This window comes from Uloborus diversus, chromosome 8, assembly GCF_026930045.1.
Source record: "Uloborus diversus isolate 005 chromosome 8, Udiv.v.3.1, whole genome shotgun sequence".
In the NCBI taxonomy this organism is placed as follows: domain Eukaryota; kingdom Metazoa; phylum Arthropoda; class Arachnida; order Araneae; family Uloboridae; genus Uloborus; species Uloborus diversus.
This window is the reverse complement of record NC_072738.1, coordinates 157,787,473-157,807,851: the sequence shown is the minus strand read 5'-3', so window position 1 is coordinate 157,807,851 and position 20,379 is coordinate 157,787,473. Positions and strand designations below refer to the sequence as shown.

The 20,379-nt window shown below is 35.5% G+C and overlaps 1 protein-coding gene across 1 annotated transcript; it reads right to left on the bottom strand.

The window, feature by feature from the left end:
* Positions 1 to 880: 880 nt before the first annotated feature.
* LOC129228702 (glucose-6-phosphate exchanger SLC37A2-like) lies at positions 881 to 13,145 on the bottom strand. Its single transcript, XM_054863386.1, has 5 exons — positions 12,816 to 13,145; positions 9,857 to 10,130; positions 8,505 to 8,672; positions 7,334 to 7,620; positions 881 to 1,252 (listed from the first exon to the last, which is right to left on the bottom strand). The coding sequence occupies exons 1-5, from the start codon at positions 13,143 to 13,145 to the stop codon at positions 881 to 883; spliced, it is 1,431 nt and encodes a 476-aa protein (XP_054719361.1).
* Positions 13,146 to 20,379: the final 7,234 nt, after the last annotated feature.

The following is a 20,379-nucleotide window of genomic DNA, read 5'->3' as shown; positions in this document are numbered from 1 at the left end:
CAACGTCATCAACAACAAAACTTGCGCCTCATGATAGTTTGATAATTTTTTTTGGTGATGATTGATATGCTGGGAAATGCTTTATTTTGACTAGGCTGAACTGGATCCGATCACTTAACTGTTTTACTGGTAAGACTCAGTTTAGGAGAATGAAGAAACGTAAAAAGAGGCAAATGATGAAAGCCATCTAACTGGAGTTTGGGGCTAATCCGCTGGAGTTAGGGTTAAATTTCAACTATCAAAATATCACCAAATAGGCAACGACTTCGTTCAAGTGTAAAAACAATGTTCACTCGTCATGCCTTGACGGGCGATTTTCTTCTGTTAACAGATTTTCCTTTGCGTATATGCATTTGGAAGAAAAAAATATTTGGGGGAACAAAAAGCCAACTATTTTCGGGGATGGCATCTCCAGCATCCCCCCCCCCCCAACTACAGCGCTGCTTACCCTAAGGAATGAGATAAGCAATTCAACTATGAGATTCATGATTGTGAATCTAAGTAAACTAAAAGAGTTGGCATGCTTTGAAAGTTGACTATTTTATCCGATTTTAACCTTCATGATAAACACCTGCTTTTAACAATTTTAGAAAATAATTGACAAAAACATAAAAATAGAACTTCAAATCCAGTGATTTTTAACATCATTCACTTTTAAAACTGTTAGTCATTTAGTGACAAAACATCATTAAGTTCGCCAAATGTTTCATATAATTAAGAAACAAAAGTTCTATGAAATGTAGAATGAACAGTAATTTTATGTTTTTAATAAACTAGATTGTAAACAAGTCTCCAAGCACCAATGTACCAGTCTTCTCTTTCTCTATTACCACACCATATATGCTTGCAATTTTCTCCTTTTATCCCTCACTTAAAAATTTCAGAAAAAGGAATGTGATCTGACGTATTCCTTGAATACAAAATCGGTTTTCTTTTTGAATTCCCGATATGCAAGGCGCACGAGGCACATCATCGCAAGGAACTGCAACACCATCATCAGGTAAATCATGTAGATCCATTTGTATTCCGTTATAAAGTATCCGCTGACAATCGGGGCCCATATTTGACCGAGTGCTGCAGTACCCTCGAGGATCCCTGCGACTGTGGCCATTGCGCTGTGGTCTCTCTTGATCAACTTATGAGTACCCAATTCTGCCGATATTGAAGTGGTTATGAGAATGACTGGTGCTTCTGTTATGAATCCTATCCACATGAAGAGAAACATTCTGCTTATGCTGTTGTCTGGATGTACCTAAGGGGGAAAGTGATAATTATCTAGCTATATCTTAACAATTACTTTAATAATAAGAATGTCATATTATTTTCTTCTGGTAAATCTGGTATTTAAAATGAGAGAAGTTTTTAATATTGTGATACTATTGCTTTGTCCCCTCCCTGTATATGGCCACCATAGGTCTTCCAAATTTGCCATCAAGTTGCGTCACCAGTTTCTCAGGTACGTGTTCTGGAAACCATATAAAAACGAACAGTGTTACTGAAACCAAACAATGTACCCCAGTTAGACCACAGTAATTACTACAAAGTAGAACTAGCACAGAAAAAGTGTATAAATTTTGTGATATAGGAGGAAGTGAAGTTTAAAGTGCTATATAATCAAAAAACGGTACATCATTACAGTGGTGGCGACTCGGGCGGGAGGGGGGGGTGACCACCCCCGCACTTTTTTCATATACAATGATCGCCGAAACAATTTTTAGATTTTAATTTAAAAAAATTTTGAGTAAATCCCCTGAACCCTAATGTTACCCTACATAGCTTAAATTGAAATTTTAAGACTTCTATTTTAAGAAAATTCCAAATCTCCTCCTAGCTTCAAAGCTGAGCTAAATTTGAGGTATTAGGACTAGAGTTTTGGATGATTTTCTAGAAAGAGAACCCTTCTTACCTTTTCAACACTAAAAACAGTGTACGACCGTGTTTATAAGACTTCAATTTAGAAAAATCTCCAAAAGTAGTACCCCGGCCCGAAACAAACTCTGAAGTCACCAAAGGAAGTTGAGTTCAATTTTTAGGTTTTCATCAATTTAGAAAAATTTTCGGGGGAGAATTTCTGAACCTCTTCTTTCCTGTTTAAGTCGTCCAAGATAGCCTGAAATATTTTTTTAAAGCTTCCACTTTTCCATGTTTTAGAAAACCTATGTATATATATTAAAGATTTTAGCTTTAAAGGATTTCCGGGGAGGACCCTTCGAACCTTCCTCCGTTCCCCAAACGTGACGAAACTATTACTACTAACATTTTTTTAAAACTACAATTCCAAAATACTTACAGGGGAAGAGCCTCCGAATACTCTCTCCATTAATTCACCCAAAGATAACCTACAATAAAGCCTTCAGCCTCTAAACATTTTTGTCCCCTCCCCCCCCACTTGTAAATCCCAGTCGCCGTCCCTGCGTCATAAAGATGAGTAAATGCCCCAATATGCCACACCTGCTTGGTCTACACCAGGGGCGAATACAGAAATAACTTTTGGAGGGGGCTCGAAAATTGAATAGCGGACCCCCCCCCCCCCCCCCCCCCCCGCATACAATGTTTCTTGCCAAAGTTTTCGTGACTTTATTTTATTATTATTTTTTATTTATTTATTTTATGTTTTTTTAAGGATCTCTTAAGGCTAATTAGGCTTTTTTAGGTACTTTTTTTTTTTTGCTCTAATATGCTTTGAATGTGGACGTAAAACATCTTTAACATTTCAAGCGAATTAAATGGTAAACCAAATCGCAACTCCAACAAACTATAGGGGGCACTGCAGCCACCGTCTAATGGCAGATGAAAAAGGTAAAACAAACGCGCGCCGTAGCGTAGAAAATGCCAATAAGCCTTGTAATTTTTGTTTATATGCATGATTTTTACTTTCTTCTATATCTAATATATAGAAGAAAGTATTGGATTCGTGCAAATTTTCGAATTTCGAATTTTGACGGATTCGAACGTTTTGAGGTGTGCTGAGTCCATTTCGACCATTTTTGGAAAATGTCTGTCTGTCTGTGTGTGTGTATGTATGTGTGTGTGTGTGTGTGTGTGTGTGTGTATGTATGTGTGTCACGTCTGTGTGTGACCAGTTTTTTGTGGCCGCTCTACAACAAAAACTACCGCATGAAATCGAACGAAATTTAGTACACATATGTGCCCCTATGTGAACTTGTGCCCATTAGTTTTTGGCGCAAATTCCTCCAAGGGGGGTGGAGCAATGGGACGTTTTTCGAGTTACGCGTGCTTGCTATTCCTCAGGAAGTTACTGGCGGAATCAAACAAAATTTGGTCCATATGTTGGTATTAACAGGAACAGGTGCTGATTCAATTTTGGTGTCAATAACTCAAACGGGGGTTGAGCTATAGAACGTTTTTTGTCGTCAATTGTGACTGCTGTATCTCAAGAAATAATGAACGGAATGAAAGAAAAATTTATCGGCAAGTAGCCCTTAGTGGGTATAAGAACTGATTTTATTTTTGTGTCAACAGCTAAAAAGGAGGTAGCGCAATCACCCGTTCTTTTTTTCCATTTTGAGTGCCCTATCTCAAGAAGTAATGCTACGTTCTGGTTGAAATTTGGAATATATGTGAATCCATATGTAAACAGGCTTTGGTTCTATTTTGACGCCGATCGCTCCAAGAGGTGTTGATTTTTTTTTTTTTTTTTTTTTTTTTTTTTTTTTTTTTTTTTTTTGCGAATAAAAATATTTTTATTAATGCAACAATAAGAAAGATAAATCGTAATAGATTGTCGTCTGCGTATTTCTCGTGATTTTAATTGTATGGAAATGATAGGAAATATTATCTCAATGATTTAAAATTTTTAACTGTTGCCATCTTATGTTTGTTAACAAATAAAATATTTGTAATTCATTCAAGCAAGGCTTTTAAAATAACTTTCAATTTTCGCTCTTTGCTTTGCTTTTGCAATAATTCAGACATTGGAATAGTCGTCAAGTTTTTGCATGTGTCATTTTGTTTTTGTTGGGAATATTGCTTCCTCGTCAAGCATGGGGAGGGATCAGAAAAAAAAAAGAAAAATATAGAAGAAAGTTTCGTGATGGCCACAACATACTAGTTTTTTTTTTGCTTTATTCTTTTTAAATTAATTTTTAAAGTCTTGCGGATATTCTGGCCCACGTAGAAAGAAAAGAGAATTCAAGAAGCATTACTAAACGTTAGAAATTAATACAGAACATGTAGTTTGTTGTTCTAAAGCAGCCATTTCCACGATGTTGAATTCGATATTTATCAATTCTTGATGGAATTACATTTTCATTGTGGCCATAAGAACACTATAAATAGTTCATGTAACAAAACCTTTGTTTACCATTGTTATCAAAAGAGGAAGATGATACTTCTTTGTCTTGTTTGGCTAGCGCTAATTGTTTTACATTTGTAGCTGAGTTATTTCTCAAATTGCCGAATCGGTTAATTTTGATTTTTTCTGTTTCATATGTTTCTAATTTCAGAATTATGATTTAATTCTGTCATACATCATCAATAAAATTCTCACGGATGCATGGCGGTAGTTTTCTTTCTAATTGATCTTCCATTATTTCTTTAAACTTATCGAACTGTGTAATCTTTCTACCATTTTATTCCACACATGATAAAAAATGGAAATAGTTTACAACTGACATGCGAAATCTCGCCAAGGGTTCTTTGCTCGCACAATATTAAAACCATAACCCTAAACTAATAAAACCCTAACACTATTTTGGCGATGAAAATTCTCAGCTTTAAACATTTTTCATTTCGTTATATGATAATATGTTCAAAAGAAAATATTTTGCAAACTGTCCATTTCAATTAAATGCTGCAGTAAAATTAGGTTAGTTAAATTAATTATTTTTAAACTAGGCGGAGATGAAAGCCCTAATTCTTTTGCTAATGTTATCAAATAATTTTTTGGAACAAGATTTATAAAAAAAAAAAAACATATTCTTACTAATTCACACAATACAATAAAAACAAATTTACCTTTACCAAACTAATAACGTTATCCTCTTCCAAAAAAAAAAAAAAGCATCAAACAGACGAGAATTTCATGCTAATGCGAATTTTGTTAATCCAGAGTTTTCTTGGGTTTACGACAATCATCTCACTTTTTAGAGGAAAATAATGAAAACTAACATTATTTTCAGAAGCTCGAGAATACCATTAAGGGATGAAACAATTTCTGTTGCTGAAAGCCATCTAAGACGCATCGAATGCGTTAATAAATACTCATAACAAACTGCCTACCAACAGACACACGTGGAATGCAATGTTTTACCTTTTTCTTTAAGTTTATAAATCACCGCAAGCCGCAAGGTTGCGTATTCGAGCGCTGGAGTTGAGAAATATAATATTACCAAAATGCTACAAAATTAACGGTTTTAATTGGAACAATTAACGGAACATTGTCATAATGATTGTAACAGAAGGGCAAGGTTATTAAATAAATCCATACCTCATTTGAATTTTTATAAATTAACTACCTATTTTATCTTAGTAAGCCAAATATCTTGCCTCTGTATTGCATAAAGGTTGACATGCAAGAAAAATCATCTTGCATTAATGCTGCCTCAGTATTGTTATGTTACTCCATTTATGCTGTCAGCAGGCTGCCACAATATTGACTGACAAGGTGTATGCAGCATAATATCAGGAAAATATCAAGGTAGGCTGCTTTTGTAATCAAGCATACGTATTGATATGACAGGATGATATCACGATGCTGTCATGACAGCATGCAATCAAGGCCTAGGCAAGATGATCTTGCTTTTGTAATCTTGCATACGTCTTGATATGACAGGAAAATGTCAGGATACATTAACATGACAGTATGAAATCAGTACGTTTGCAAGGTGTTTTGTCTATTTATTTATTTGTATTGTTTTCACTTCAAACTCGAGAGTTAAATTTCATTCTTTGATTATTTCTGTTATTCTTCAAGGCTGATTAGTTTTCTAGCCTAAGAATATTTTCTTAAAGCTGACATCTGATCGGAAATTCATATAAGGATATTAATAGTACTCGCAATTTAATTTAAAAAAATGAAAATTTCTTCGTTTTGCGTCATACTTGACTTTTTTTTTTTTGAATTTATGCTTCTAATTGTATTATAAAGACATAAAATGCCTAGTTAGGAATAATTGCGGAAGTTTTTATTGCCCATTAAAGAATAAAGATAGCAATAAATAAATAAATACAATAAAGTACATTTCCGAATGGATGTCAGCATTGAAAATATCCCGAACAAAACATATGAATTTATCTTAAAGAATAACAAAAATAATCATTGAATAAAATTAATCTTACTCGTGAGATTGAAGTGATATTACAAAATTCTGGTCTGCATGTCCTTTGTTTCAAAGTCTAGGGACGAAAAACCTTTTTTTCGGCCATTTCTATCATTGATCGCACATCGTCTGCGATATGACTTGTTTAGTACTTTATTAATAAACCAATGCAGTTATCAGTCATTCATAAGTTATTCCTAAAATAATACTATTCCACACTAATAACTAAGCAACACCAACTTAACGAAGCCTAAAGAACGCAACGCCAACGCCACGTGCAACTCCTCTGAACCGACTGAATCGTGCGACTGAAGATGTGCCAGCAATGCGAGGGACGCCGGGTAGAAAGAACTGTGCGCATGCGCAAGTATCAACGAAGATCTACCTGTTCTATTTTTTACTAATTACCTTGACGGCGACAGCATGAAATCAATACCATTTTGACGGCGTCAACATGTATGCAATGCTGATATTGTAAGGTAATATCAATATTGGTATTTTAAGATGAATGCAATGTTGCATACGTGTTGTTGTTGCAATATTGCTTTTTAATCCTTATGCAACCTTTATGCAGTATGAAACACGTCATTATTGACGCTGTCAGTATAATATCAAGATCTGTCAAGGTTGATGCAAGAAATTTTGCTAGAGTATCAAATTTAATTATAAAATAGTATGTAATTAAAAAAAATCATAGCTTCATAACACATAAGTTTCATAGAAGAATTCAGAAACTATTTCAAAACAGTTACTGATTTTTTCTTAAGGTGATGGTACAGTTGAGGTGACATTTGGTACTGCATGTTGTTTCCATTAATATCATGGTTTTGCAAAGAAACTACCATGTGATTTCTTACATTTTGCATTTTCATAAGCTGAAAAAGAAATCTATTACTTCCCAAATAGCTTCCTGAATCGAAATGACTCTTTTAGGCACGTCATTTTTTTCTCAAAATCAGCTTTTTTTGACAGACGGTATTTTCTCTCTGCCCCCTTCATATATAATAATCAAATTATAAATTACAAAATATCTTTAGCTCTTCGACTCTTACCTGTAAACATATTGAATTAAAGATGTACACGGAGGGGATGGACAGCAAAAGAAACACTGAAGACAAGAAGGCACTTTTGTGAAACTTATCGTGCAGAATTCCAATCATCAGTCCGCCGATGCAGGCTCCACTCAAGAAACACAGTGGGTAAATAGTCACTTGCTGCGCACTCAAATTGCCGACGACGGATATGCACACAGGAAGCCATCCCATGAATGCGTAACCGACTATCCGAGTGAAGAACAAACACCCGCTGAACTCCAGAACTCCAGGCAGCTGCAATGCATCTAAAAATTTGATGGAACGCTTCAAACGCATCCATGAAGGCAACGCCAAATCATCTGAAAGATATGTTTCGGGATATTTATTATACGTAGTAAGTTATCGCTCTTAAGCCAGGGCATTACTACAAGCAATACAACTGACAGACCATTTACCACATCCAGAGACTGCAGTTTCGTCCTTGTTGTAGACTTCAGCTGGAAAAGTGAATAACCGAGCAGGGCTGGCTCTAGTAGTTCTGCTGCGCTAGGCAATTTTGACAAGTGCCGCCCCCTCCCATTGAATAATAATAATATAAAATAACAATATTATATTTTTAAAATAAAAATAATTGTAAAGTGCTTAGAATTAAAGTGCGTTTCTGGTTAATTTCCGAACTAGGTTTATCACACCCAAGCACTGGTACACACTTTAACTATTTTTTTAACATTAAAATAGTGCAACTTATGGTACTGAAACAGATATTAATATTTTTAAACGACTTTTTAAGTAACGCAATTTGACGCCTCTAAAATTAAATTGAATTTCTTGTTTAATTCCGAACTGTGTTTTGCATATCCAAGCACTGGTACACACCCTAAATTATTATTATTATTATTATTATTTTTTAGCATTTAAGCAGCGATTTTTATGATGCTGAAACAGATATTCACCTATAAGATGCACTGCCTATTGAAACATTGAAATTCTGTTTCCCATTACCCCAACTGACCCTATTTAAATATTGAAGTTCTGTTTCCCTTTACCCCAAATGACCCTACTGGGACTCATTTACATGTTTATTCAGCAAAAAACCACAAGTTTTCATATGGTTATCAAATGATACTTTTTGGTCATGGGCAATATTTTGTTGCAGCATTTTTTGAGAATAATCCATAATAAACAATACCTTCTATTTGCAGAGGAACTTCTTTTTTGCGGTCCAAGAATGCTAAGTCCGAGGGATCGGCGACAAATAGGGAAAAGTTGATCACAGCCATTGCAAGAATTATGAAGGCTGGAATGTAGAAACACCATCCCCATTCTTGCTCTACATATCTACTAGCAATGAAAATCCCTAAAAAGCTTCCTGAAACAGAACACTAGTGTGTAGTAAAACAACTATGCATGACGAAAATATGCTTTTATTGCAGCATTGAAACTAATTTGGTGATCTAAACAACAATTAACATTTAAGGGGTCCGGGACACATTTTGAAATTTTTTTTATTATATACTTTAAGAGTTTTGAAATTTTTTGCACTGATTCACCATTTATTTAATAAGCAAAATCATAACATAAATATGAAAAAAAAAATTTTTATTAAAATTTAATTAGTTTTTTTTTTAAATGGGGTTGCTTTAAATTGCTATAACTCAAAATATTCTTGATCAATTTTCAATTTTTTTTTAAATGAATTACGCACAAATATCTAAGTTTTAATTTTTATTCGGCGATTTTAAAAATATTGATTCAATAAAAAATAAAAAATATTTGAAGAAAAATTTCGAAAAATTCGAAGATACTTTATTTTAAAAGAATCATAATTTTTGTAATAAACGTTTTTTTCAAATTCACCGAATAAAAATTAAAGTAAACTGTTTGAAAAAGATATGCTCCAAGTTTCATTACTTTATCTTTATCGGTTCCTGACTTATAAGAGTTTGAATGCAAGGTTGGGAAAATTGCATCATGGAGAAAAACTCGTTTAAAGTTTTAAAGTTAAGTACACATTAGTTAGGTGCATGCAACAAAAATAATTATATCTTTCGTTCTATTTAAGATAGAAACAAGATTCAAACGTCCTTTTAAGCAGAAAAAGCGGAATAATTTTTCACATGATAAAAAAAAAATGCAAAATTTGACGATTTTTGTGTCCCGGACCCCCTTAAATTGCTTACTGGTTTTTGCTTTTGAAATCGATTTAAATGCTTGACCCACCAACCAACCAACCCAAGGATCCAAGACAGAGCAAGTATGATGTAAAAGCATTATAAAAAAAATAATTAAGTACTGTTCAGAAATTGCTAGAAGTACTACGGTTGCCACGTGATTTTTTTTTCGTCCCAAGGATGCCACATTAAAATGTTATCGTTTATTTTGGTAAACAAGGCAAGGCAAAAACCATCACAACCGAAGTTTTCCTGAAATATGCAGTACCTGAGAGTCAAATGCCTCAAGTGCCTACTGTCTAAATGGAAATGTCCATCATTAGTGTGAAATTCATTTTAAATCTGATGCAGGATTAACATTTAATCTTACCTAAAAATTGATGAGTATTCCAGAAGCCAAAGAAAAGTCCTCTTCTCGATCCATTGTACCAATGTGTGGCACATGACATAACAACAGGCCACCCCGTCGAATGAGCAGCTCCAAATAAAATTAAACACATTATTAAATAATTATAATCTTCAACTACCCACGTCTGTGCTAAACCAATGAGGCATGCAATGAATCCACAAAAGATGCAACCAGCGGACAAGAAGTACCTAGGGTTGTAGCGGTCAACAAGCATGCCACTTATAAAGGTGCATATCTGGAAAAGGAAAAGATTCGCAATTAACATCCTCATATTGAAATTCTTTAAACAGAATATTCGTTAAAAAAGCTGCATCAATCTTGGCGCCTGAAATACCGCTACCGAGTTTGTAGGACACTCTGTATCTCTTTGTCCCTGTATTTATTCTATCTGTCCATTTGTGTATCCATTTTCATCAATATAACTATTTGTATCTGATGTTTATTTCTATCAATCCATATACAGTCAACGTTTGATAACTCAAAGTCCCAAGGGACCGGTCAGAACGTTCGAGTTATGGGAAATTTCCACAAGTCTCAAGAGTTTAGGACCCGATGAAAAATTTGAGATAAAGGAATATTCGAGTTATCGAGATTCGACTGTATCTACACTCATGTCCAAAATTAAGGTCACAAACATGTCGAGGAAGAGAATATCTGACGTACTGACTGGCCTCGAGATCTGTTCTAAATCCTATTGAACATGCTTGGGATGATCTAGGAAGAACCATCGCAAAGTCCAATCCAATAATCCAGATCCTGATTGTCGCATGATATTTAGCAGGTATAATCTCGCGGGATTGAGAGCAAAATCCCGATTTTCAATGCAAACGTTTCCCAATTTTCGCTGTCCATAAAGCGAATATTTTTACAAATATCATCTGAAGTTTTAATCATCTTCTTGTATATCTGAAAGAAGAGCAAAAAAAAAAAAAAAATTATATCTCATATGATGAACGGTAGATTTACCATTTAAGAAAGCGATAAAAATAGAGTTTATTTTTCTGAGAGTTAATTGTTACTCTCTTTCAAGGTTTTAGTGTTCATGCGTTCAGCGATTGCGAAAATCCGTAAAAATTATAAGCCATTTCGAAAACAATCACTAAATATTGGGCTTCAGAAGAAATTGAGAAAGTGTATTGGACAGTGCACACTGCACAATCCACTGGAGTAGCCTGCACTGTAAAGGAATTCCGAAACGTTACCGAGTATTTCAGTGTAATGTTTCAGGATTTCAATGGTTTTTATCCACTTCCTGGAAAATTCCAGTATCATTGACAAAAAGTTTCCTGAATTACTAAAAGTTGCACGAATGCTGACTTCTCACTGTTGTAAAAAATATTTTTAGCTCCCAGTTTAAAAACTAACTGAGTGCGTTTATAAAGTGTATCGGCTTCAGCTCAAATACATGATACACACAGCCTGGCCATGATGATTAAGCTCCCAAAAGGGGTAAATAGGTATGGGCAACGTTGTTTTGCAAGAATTGCAGACGGAGTGCAATTTCTCGACACTCGCTTGCAATTGTGGTTTGGCTTTGGCCGTGTTTACAGTACTGCTTATGGGACTTTCTTAATAAATCGGGAAGGTGCATCGGGATTATATTACACTGAATTTATTCTGCGCTGTTGGAAAAATGAGCTTTGTTGCGCCAAGCATTTATTAACACCCTCATAAAGAGTATAAAAGCTCGTTGTGAAGCTAAATAAATGGTTTAACTCTGATTCATAATTTAACACTTTTTGATATACCCTGTTTCTCAATACACAATAATAACCTTTTCCATGTTGTTATGTTTCTATGTTCTAGGTATGTTGTAGGTAGGCATAATATAATAGTTTGACACCTCCCTGCTTTATCAAGACAGTTTTGCAAATATGGCCAAAGCTAAGCCAGAATTGCAAGTAAGTATCACGCATCTTACTTGATTGCAATTCTTGCAAAGCTACGTAGTCCATACTTATTCGCTCCTTTTGGGAGTTAAATCAGCATGGAAGAGCCATAATCTACCTGAAGCCGATACACCTTATAAATACTCTCTTTATACTGGGGCTAAAAATACTTTTTACAACAGAGAAAAGTCTGCGTTCGGACTACTTGTAGTAATTCGGGAAACTTTTTGACAATGGGACTTGATATTTTCAGAAAGTGGATAAAAACCGTTGAAATCCCGAAACGTTACACGGAAATACTGAGAAACGTTTCGGATTTTTTTTTACATTTCCAGGGTTGCCAACCTCTCCGCTTTGAGCTAATCCGCTAAATCTTAAAACTCCGCCCTCTCCGCCAAGTGTTTCATTTTCTCCGCATTCTCGTTGCAATTTTAAATTGTCTATTTTTTTTTTTCTTTTTTTCTTCCCTAATTGAGACGATCGAAAGAGCGTGTCTTCAGTATTGTGCGTCAAAATGTTACTGATTATCGTTGTAACCTAAGCCATGACACATTACAAGCGTTGCTTTTTGAAAAATGTGCTTCTTGGGCAGGGGATAAGTTTTGCTACCATTCTATGTTTGGTGATGAGGAATTCAAAAAAGTCGAAAAGGCCACCTATCTGTTATTAAAAAAAATAACAAATTTTATCATTACCATACCAACTATTTTCCAGTTATTTCCGAGTTTTTTTCTTTAGTTAAGTGCAACAATTCACAGACATGTATGTAAAAACTTAGTTAGCGACTATGTTAAATACTTTGTTGATACTATTTTGAATGCCTTTTACCTAAGACAATTTTAAAATGCTACGCTAAAGTGGCCAAATGCTCCTCTCAAATTTTTTCAGTGCTCTTCTTGCCATTCTTGAGATGTTGGCAACCCTGCATTTCAGTGGCATTCCGGAAAGGTCTTATAAACCTCACAAAATTTATACCCTTAGAAAATTGGTTCTTTCATTCTTGCCTGAAATAGGACTTAAAATCCACTTACAGCGTAAGATGCCATGAAGAGAGCATCCAACAGTCCCATACGGTTCTCCACCGAGGAGCCTCCACTTATGTCGTCACACCAGCTAGTTTCTTCGGGTATGCCAAATTCACTTTCTTTCCAGTTGTCTGCATAGGTCACATTGCACTGGAAGATTATGCGCGTCTTTACAACAGAATTAGGATAGCGGACGCAGTTGAAGGCAGCGTATACAATGTAGGTTAACGCTAAGGCTAGAATCTGAGCTAGTGTTTCTCGTTTTTCTATATCCTTCGGTAAAAATCTTTTCAGAAGCCTTAGGAGGTAAGGTATACCCCCAACTTCTTCATTCATAAATAGATCTCCTGAAAAAGAAAATAAGTAGTCGGATCTCTGTTTAACGACGCTCTATTTAACGACTTTCTCTATCTAAAGACACCTTTTCACGGTCCCAGATGCTCCACTGCAGTTTTAGAAGCATTCTATTTAGGGCCGAATTCTACTTAAGGACGATTTTTTATGGTTCCTTGAAAGTCGTTAAATAGAGAGCCAACCGTAAATGCACAAATAAACCTTAGTGATGTAAAATAGAATGCTCCCTCCCCCTGGGTCCGGAATGATAGCAGGACCCAGTGGCGGATCCAGCCGATTGTTTTGGGAGGGGCCATCCGAAATTTTTGATGTAACTCCCCAGGGCCGAATTCAGCTCCATGCCACCCCTAGGGAAATTTGAAATCTGCCGCCCCCTCCCCCCCTGAAAGAAGCAAAATATCCTTCACTCAAAAAAACGTAAAAAAAGTGTTCCCCAGATTCTAACTGTCAAACTTATGAAGAAATGATGGCGTTTCACATTCTGAGCGAACCGATGAAATGAGCAGTGATCTCCCAAAAAATTTTTTATTCGGCAAAGTTTTCTGACGATTTGGCAAATACCATGATTGGAAAACATTTGACTTTTATAAGATGTGTGAAAGTTTTTATTATTAAACTACAAGAAAAAATTGTCTCTGTGGAAAATGAAAGAATGCTAATATTTTACTTTCAAGAATAACAATTTAATTCGAAGTTTGCCGTCCTAGGCAGCTGCCTACTGGGAAATTGGGCCCTGATAACTCCCCAGAAAATTTATTAAAATGAAGTTTTAAAAACTCAATTTTCGGGGTATCGAGACTCTTTCAGTAAAACACGTGTTAAATTTTGTTATCTTCTCATAATATTTTTCCTTTTTTTTCTGAAAAAAATTCCTACAATTACAAGGCTTTGGGAGGGGCCATGGCCCCCATGGCCCCCCTCTAGATCCGCCCCTGGCCCAGGACCTTTTGAGCTGATGTCCACGGAGAAGCATACTGTTTAGCTTTTGCATAAAGTGCACTCTCGTTATCACGATATACCTTTGGGACTGTCTGCAAAGTGTCGTCATAGCCGGAGCGACGTCCCAACCGGAGTAATTTCCGTTATTCCGCATTAGTTTGTAATAAAGTTACAGATTCAATAAATAAATTAATAATTTGATGTTTTTCTTTCGATTCAACTGACGTAGTTTTGAATTATTGACTGACAAGGTTAAAATAGAAAGAAAAAAGTACATACTGTCCAACCACGGATTGCATGGAATTTTCAAATGTCCAGATAAGACGAATCTATGTGAATAAGGGGGAAAAGTAAAAAATTTAATGCGCGTATTCCGCTCAATTGAATGAGACTCTGCTTCTGCAAAAGCGGACATTGGTAAAAAATAATAGATTCGTCCATTTCCGGCTGTAAAACGGATGTTTGTCTTTCCATACAATCTGTGGTCAGACAGTACTTCACTTATTTTTTTACTTCGTTCTAAAACATTTAACGAGGGTTTGCTTAGTCCTTGAAGAACATTTTAAATTCTCATTTTTTTTCCACAACGTTGATTTTTAAGTGAAAAACATAAAGAAAAAAAAAGTGTTATCATTGCAGTGACCAACTACAATTGAAGATACCTCCGGTCTTTTTTTCGCATGCTACTAAGATCTTAAACTTGTTTGGTTTTTAAGTGAAACAATTCAATAAACAAGACTGAGTTACATCAAAACAATCAAACAAACAAACAAAAAAAAAATAATTTGAATTTTGACATCTTGAATTCAAATTATGTTTTTCGCAATCACGAGTGTGTGTATGTAGGCATGTGTGTTTGTGTGTGTGGGGGAAGGGTGTTTGTGTGTACGGGGTATGTGTGTTTGTGTCTGTGTGCTGGCATAAGTGTGGGGGGGCATGTGTATGTGTATGTGGGGGGTATGTGTATGTGTGTGTAGGCATATGTGTTTGTGTCTGTGTGCAGGCAGGAATGTGAATGTGTGGGTAGTTGTGTGAATGTGTGTGTATGTATGCGTATGTGTATGTCGGCATATGTGTTTGTGTCTGTGTGCAGGCATGAATGTGTGGGTAGTTGTGTGTATGTGTATGTGTGCGTGTGTGTTTGTGTGTGTATGTGTTTGTGTGTGTAGGTGTATGTGTGTTTGTGTGTATGTGTGTTGGTGTATGTGTGTATGTGTTTGTATGTGTGTGTATGTGTGTGTGCGTAGTTGTGTATGTATGCGCGTGTGTGTAGGACATGGATGCAACCTGGAGACGGCTTTCGCTATAGGTGCAGTATCGTGAGGAGCCCGCCTGTCCACGGTGATGGTGCGGAGGGTGGCGGTGGGAAAATAAAATGATAGCACGCCAAAAACAGTCAAATGAAAGCAATAAGCAATCGTGATTGCTCAAAAAAAAATAATAATTTGAATTTTGACCTCTTGAATTCAAATTATGTTTTTCGCAATCACGAGTGTGTGTGTATGTAGGCGTGTGTGTTTATGTGTGTGTGCTGGGGGTATGTGTGTTTGTGTGTATTTGTATGTGTATGTGTGTGTAGGCATGTGTGTTTGTGTCTGTGTACAGGTATGAGTGTGTGGGTAGTTGTGTGTAGGTGTGTGTGTATGTGTAGGTATCTGTATGTATGTGTGAGTGTCTGTATGTATGCGTGTGTTTATGTGTTTGAGTGTGTGTATGTATTTGTGCGTGTGTATGTCTTTGTGTGTGTATGTGTGTGTAGGTGTATGTATGTGTGTGTAGGTGTATGTATGTGTGTGTAGGTGTATGTATGTGTGTGTTGTGTGTATGTGTTTGTGTGTGTGTGTACGTGCGTTTATGTATGCGTGTAAATGTAGGATATTGACGCAACCTGGAGACGGTTTTCGCTAGAGGAGCAGCATCTTGAGGCGACCGGTCGACGGTGGTGCTGCAGAGGGTGCTGGTGGGAAAATAAAATCATAGGAACGCCAAAAACAGTCAAATGAAAGCAATATGCAACCGGGATTGTTCAAAAAAAAAAAAAAAAAACCCTCACCAAAGTAATAAATTAAGCGATTAAAATCTTTATACATAAAGATCTAAGCTCTGTCCGGATGTCCGGGGTAAACGTCAAAACTACTGGAGGGATTTCAACCATTTTTTCACCATAGATAGCTACATAATCGGGGAACAACTTAGGCTATAATTTGTTCCTTAAAAACATAGTTTTCAAAAGTTATGGTGGAAAACTGCAAATTTCATGTAATTTCCCCATTGAATGATCTATATATATAAAAATGGAGCTTGGTAAATTTGTTCCCTAAGATCTCAGAAACTACCCGGCAGATTTGGCTGAAACTTTCACCGTTTGTTCGGTTTGGTACTGGGAAGGTTTATAAACCAGTTCGAAAAAAATCCGATTGATAGTTCCCTTTTTATTCCAATTTTAGTCCCATTTTTCGCTTAAATGTCTCAATATGGGGGTGGAAAAAAACGTGCACATATTAACATTATATGTCCATCGAAAGCGCCAATTTTTCTGCTGAAGATAGCATCTGTTCGAAGTTTCTAAGTTTTATAAAAAACGAGTTATGAGCTTTTTTGTTCACTGTTCGAAGGCTTTCATCAACCCAAGTCATTATTTAGTGTGTCATCTCAACTCATAAGAATTGTTGTACTGTTGAATATTTTTGCGTTTCGTCTGACTTTTTGAGGCTTTTCTCAAATCAAATCTTAAAGTAACGTTTTTCCACAAGATTGGCTAAAAATAAATGAATTTGGCTGATCATTTTACTTTTAAACGGAACTTATGTAATTAATGGTTTATTATTATTATTTATGCTGATTGGACACTTGCTCACTATATCCAACCAACCAGCAGAAATATCGCCAGAATTTTTTCAGAAAGATTTCAGTAGTTGATGCATTTGGCAGTTTTTTCCACTGTCGCTGTTTTTGAGCCCAGACTGCGTAATAATGTTTCTCAGCTTTCACCATATAAATAAAATATCGCCAATCAAAGATACTTAAAAAAAAATACCGTTTAAGAATAATTCAACAACTAAATTAGGCAAATCCATAAACCGCACAAAAACTTCCATTAATTTTTCATTTTGCACGATTTCAAACAATCGCCAAATTTTACTACTTATTTTGGAAAAATTTCGGATGAAACCGTTTAGCGCCATTTTATTTTGACCAAAAGTATCTCAGCATCTGGCAACAATATTTCTATAACAAAAATTAGTAAGGAGGGGGAGTATTATCGAAAGTGTCCCAAAATGATTCTCGCAAATTTGGTAAGATTTTAAACCGCACCAGTGCCCACAAAAATTGAAATTTCCCAAAATAACTAAAGCAAGTGTAAGGGGAACACGGGCGGCTACATTTTTTAAAACAGTTCGTACATCAATAGCCATACAGAGAAGGTTTTAGATTAAAAAAAAGTACTAACAGATAAATCTTTTTAAACATGTAAAGTTTAATTTCATATTTCAGAAATTCTTCAAATTTGTATATGTTTAAATGTCGTGCTTTCGTTTCTAATTGAATTCTATTTTGTTCTTTACACTTATTGCTATTTTAGTTTAATGAGTAAGGAAGAAGCTCGATTTTTAATCACGTCAAAAGGTTTGTTTTAAATTTTTTCGCTTAAAACAGAAAACAAGGGCAAGTAACGATTGTTTCTCATAATTATTACTGACCCAGGCAACGCCGGGTATTTTTGCTAGTTAAATATAAAATCCATTGTTGGGTAAATTCGTTGCCTAACAACAGGAATGTTAAAAGTAATCACAATGTAAATTTTGAATCAAGGCCTCTCTGGAGCAAGCATGACATTTATAGCTTTCTTAGGAGTTGCATCCTCATCTTTATACATAAAGGTCTAATCTCTGTCCGGATGTCCGGGGTAAACTTCAAAACTACTGGACGGATTTTAACCATTTTTTCACCATACATAGTTACATCACCATATATAGAGTAAAGAAATATACATAGAGAGGCCCCGTCTATGGTAAGAAGGAGATGAAATTGAAGCCGGAATTGTGGGGTACAGTGATGCAATGATTAGCGGGGTTATGATAACGTGATCACTTCGCGAGTATAGTTTTCACCAATCTCGCAAAGAGACCGTATAAAGTAGCTGGCGGATTGGTTTGAATTTTAATTCATGTATTAATGCAATTTCAAAAACGTGCTCCATAAACTTGCAACAATATCTAAGTTTAAATTAACAACCAATTGAGATTCAGTAATGGAATGTTTGGAATCAAGATGTATCATAAAATGCTTAGCAAGAAGCTAAGGATCTTTGGATATAGCGGTGAAACTTCCGGCTTCAATTTCTTAGTATAGCAGGGCCTCTCTATGTAATTTCTTTACTCTATGTGATTAAACATAAAACCCTTTTTTACAAAAATTCGTTGCCTAACAACAGCAATATTAAAAGTAATTGTAATGAAAATTTTGAATCAAGGCTTCTCCGGAGCAAACATGAGTTTAAAGTCATTTAAACATTTGGAAACTCTACGTTTCGCATCCTGAGGGTAGGAGAGCTTTAGTTCAGAGTTAAAGCTTATAGTAGATAGCTTTTTTTTCTTCTTCTGTGTGCGTGTGTGTACTATTTAATTAAATGAAGCGCACGGTTTTTTTAGTGATCTTTGTTTTTGTTAGTTCATATTTTGTAAATTCTTCAAAATTTTAATATGCTTAAATTCGTGCTTTCGCTTCTAAATGAATATTCGTTGGTTCTTTACACTTATTGCTAGTTTACTTTTATGGGTAAGGAAGAAGCTCGATTTTTAATCACGTCAAAGCGGTGTGTTTTGAGTTCTTTGAGTTAAAACAGAAAACGAAAGAAAGTAGCGATTGTTTCTTATAATTATTACTGACCCAGGCAACGCCGGGTACATTTGCTAGTATTAAATAATTCCCCAAATAAATAGAAACAAGTCCTTAACTATCATGAAAGTTGAGATAGTTAAGGACTTGTTTCTTAAAAATGCAGAGCTAAAGTACGAAGAGCAAACATGGCAATAGCAATTTCAGCAGTGAGAATTTTTTTTTTTGCCAGTTTGGCATGTTCCACGTTACGATAACTTTCCCAATATTTACCGTTTCTTCCAAGGTAGAAAGTTAACATGTTGCGAAGCTTAATATGCCCTTCAGTTTATTTGGGGATATTTTGACAATTAAGCGTTCGGCACGAAGCTAAATTATACGTGTTACGTGAAAACGCTTTCTAAACTGATGATACCATCACCCTAATAAATAATACAGGCGTTGTAATGATTGATCAGTTTAAAATAATCAGTAATATTAAGCTACTTTTCAACGAGACATTTATTTCCACCATTAAAACTTTGCATTTCAAGCGAACTCGACCATATTTTTTTGAATTACTCTCACAACCAACGTTGCCAAACGTAAAACACTAAAAATAGAAAAATAAAGAAAATAAATGAAATAGACATTTCATGCGTGACGTAACATTCTCCCACCTTGAGTTAGGAGCAACTCAACATATAAAACCATTAAATTGTTATTAACTTTAAAGTTCTTAATGTATGTCTATAAGTCCAATTTTTGAAGTTTTCGAACAACTCTACCACTTCTTGTAGCGTAAGTCTTCGATTCACAGTCCTTGACTTCCCTCTCAGGAACTAAGGTTGAACTTTTGATTCCTGCTGATCGTGATGGTTTATCTGCAGCAGCAATCTCGTCAACAGGCAAGTCATCTATTGACGGTATTTCCAACGGAAATATTCGTTGAATGGGTCTAAGAAATGTTGAACGTTCGGTTTTCACCCTTACAAGTCGAGATTTGTTGTCTTTGCCAGGGATAATTTCGGTAATTTTTCCTAAAGGCCAATCAACACGTTTAGCATTATCGCTTCCGATCAGTACTATTTCCCCGATTCGAAGGGAACGTAGATTTTTGATTTTAGGTTTCTGTACAAGCTGTCCGAGATATTCTGATCTGAATCTTTTCTTTAGATCATTTAAAATTCTTTGTCTGTACTTCACTCTTCTACTCAGTGATTTCTGGTCTAAAACTTCTATATCTGGTAAACTAGTCTCTTTAATGTCATGCAAAAACATTGCTGGGGATAGAGGTCTTAAACTATCACCTTCAGAAACATAAGTCATTGGTCGCGCGTTAACGATCCTTTCACAGTCGGTTAATATTGTTGACATTTCTTCATATGTCAAATATGCTTTTCCTAAGACTCTCTTTAAAAGATCTTTAACAATTCTAATGAGCCTCTCCCACCAACCG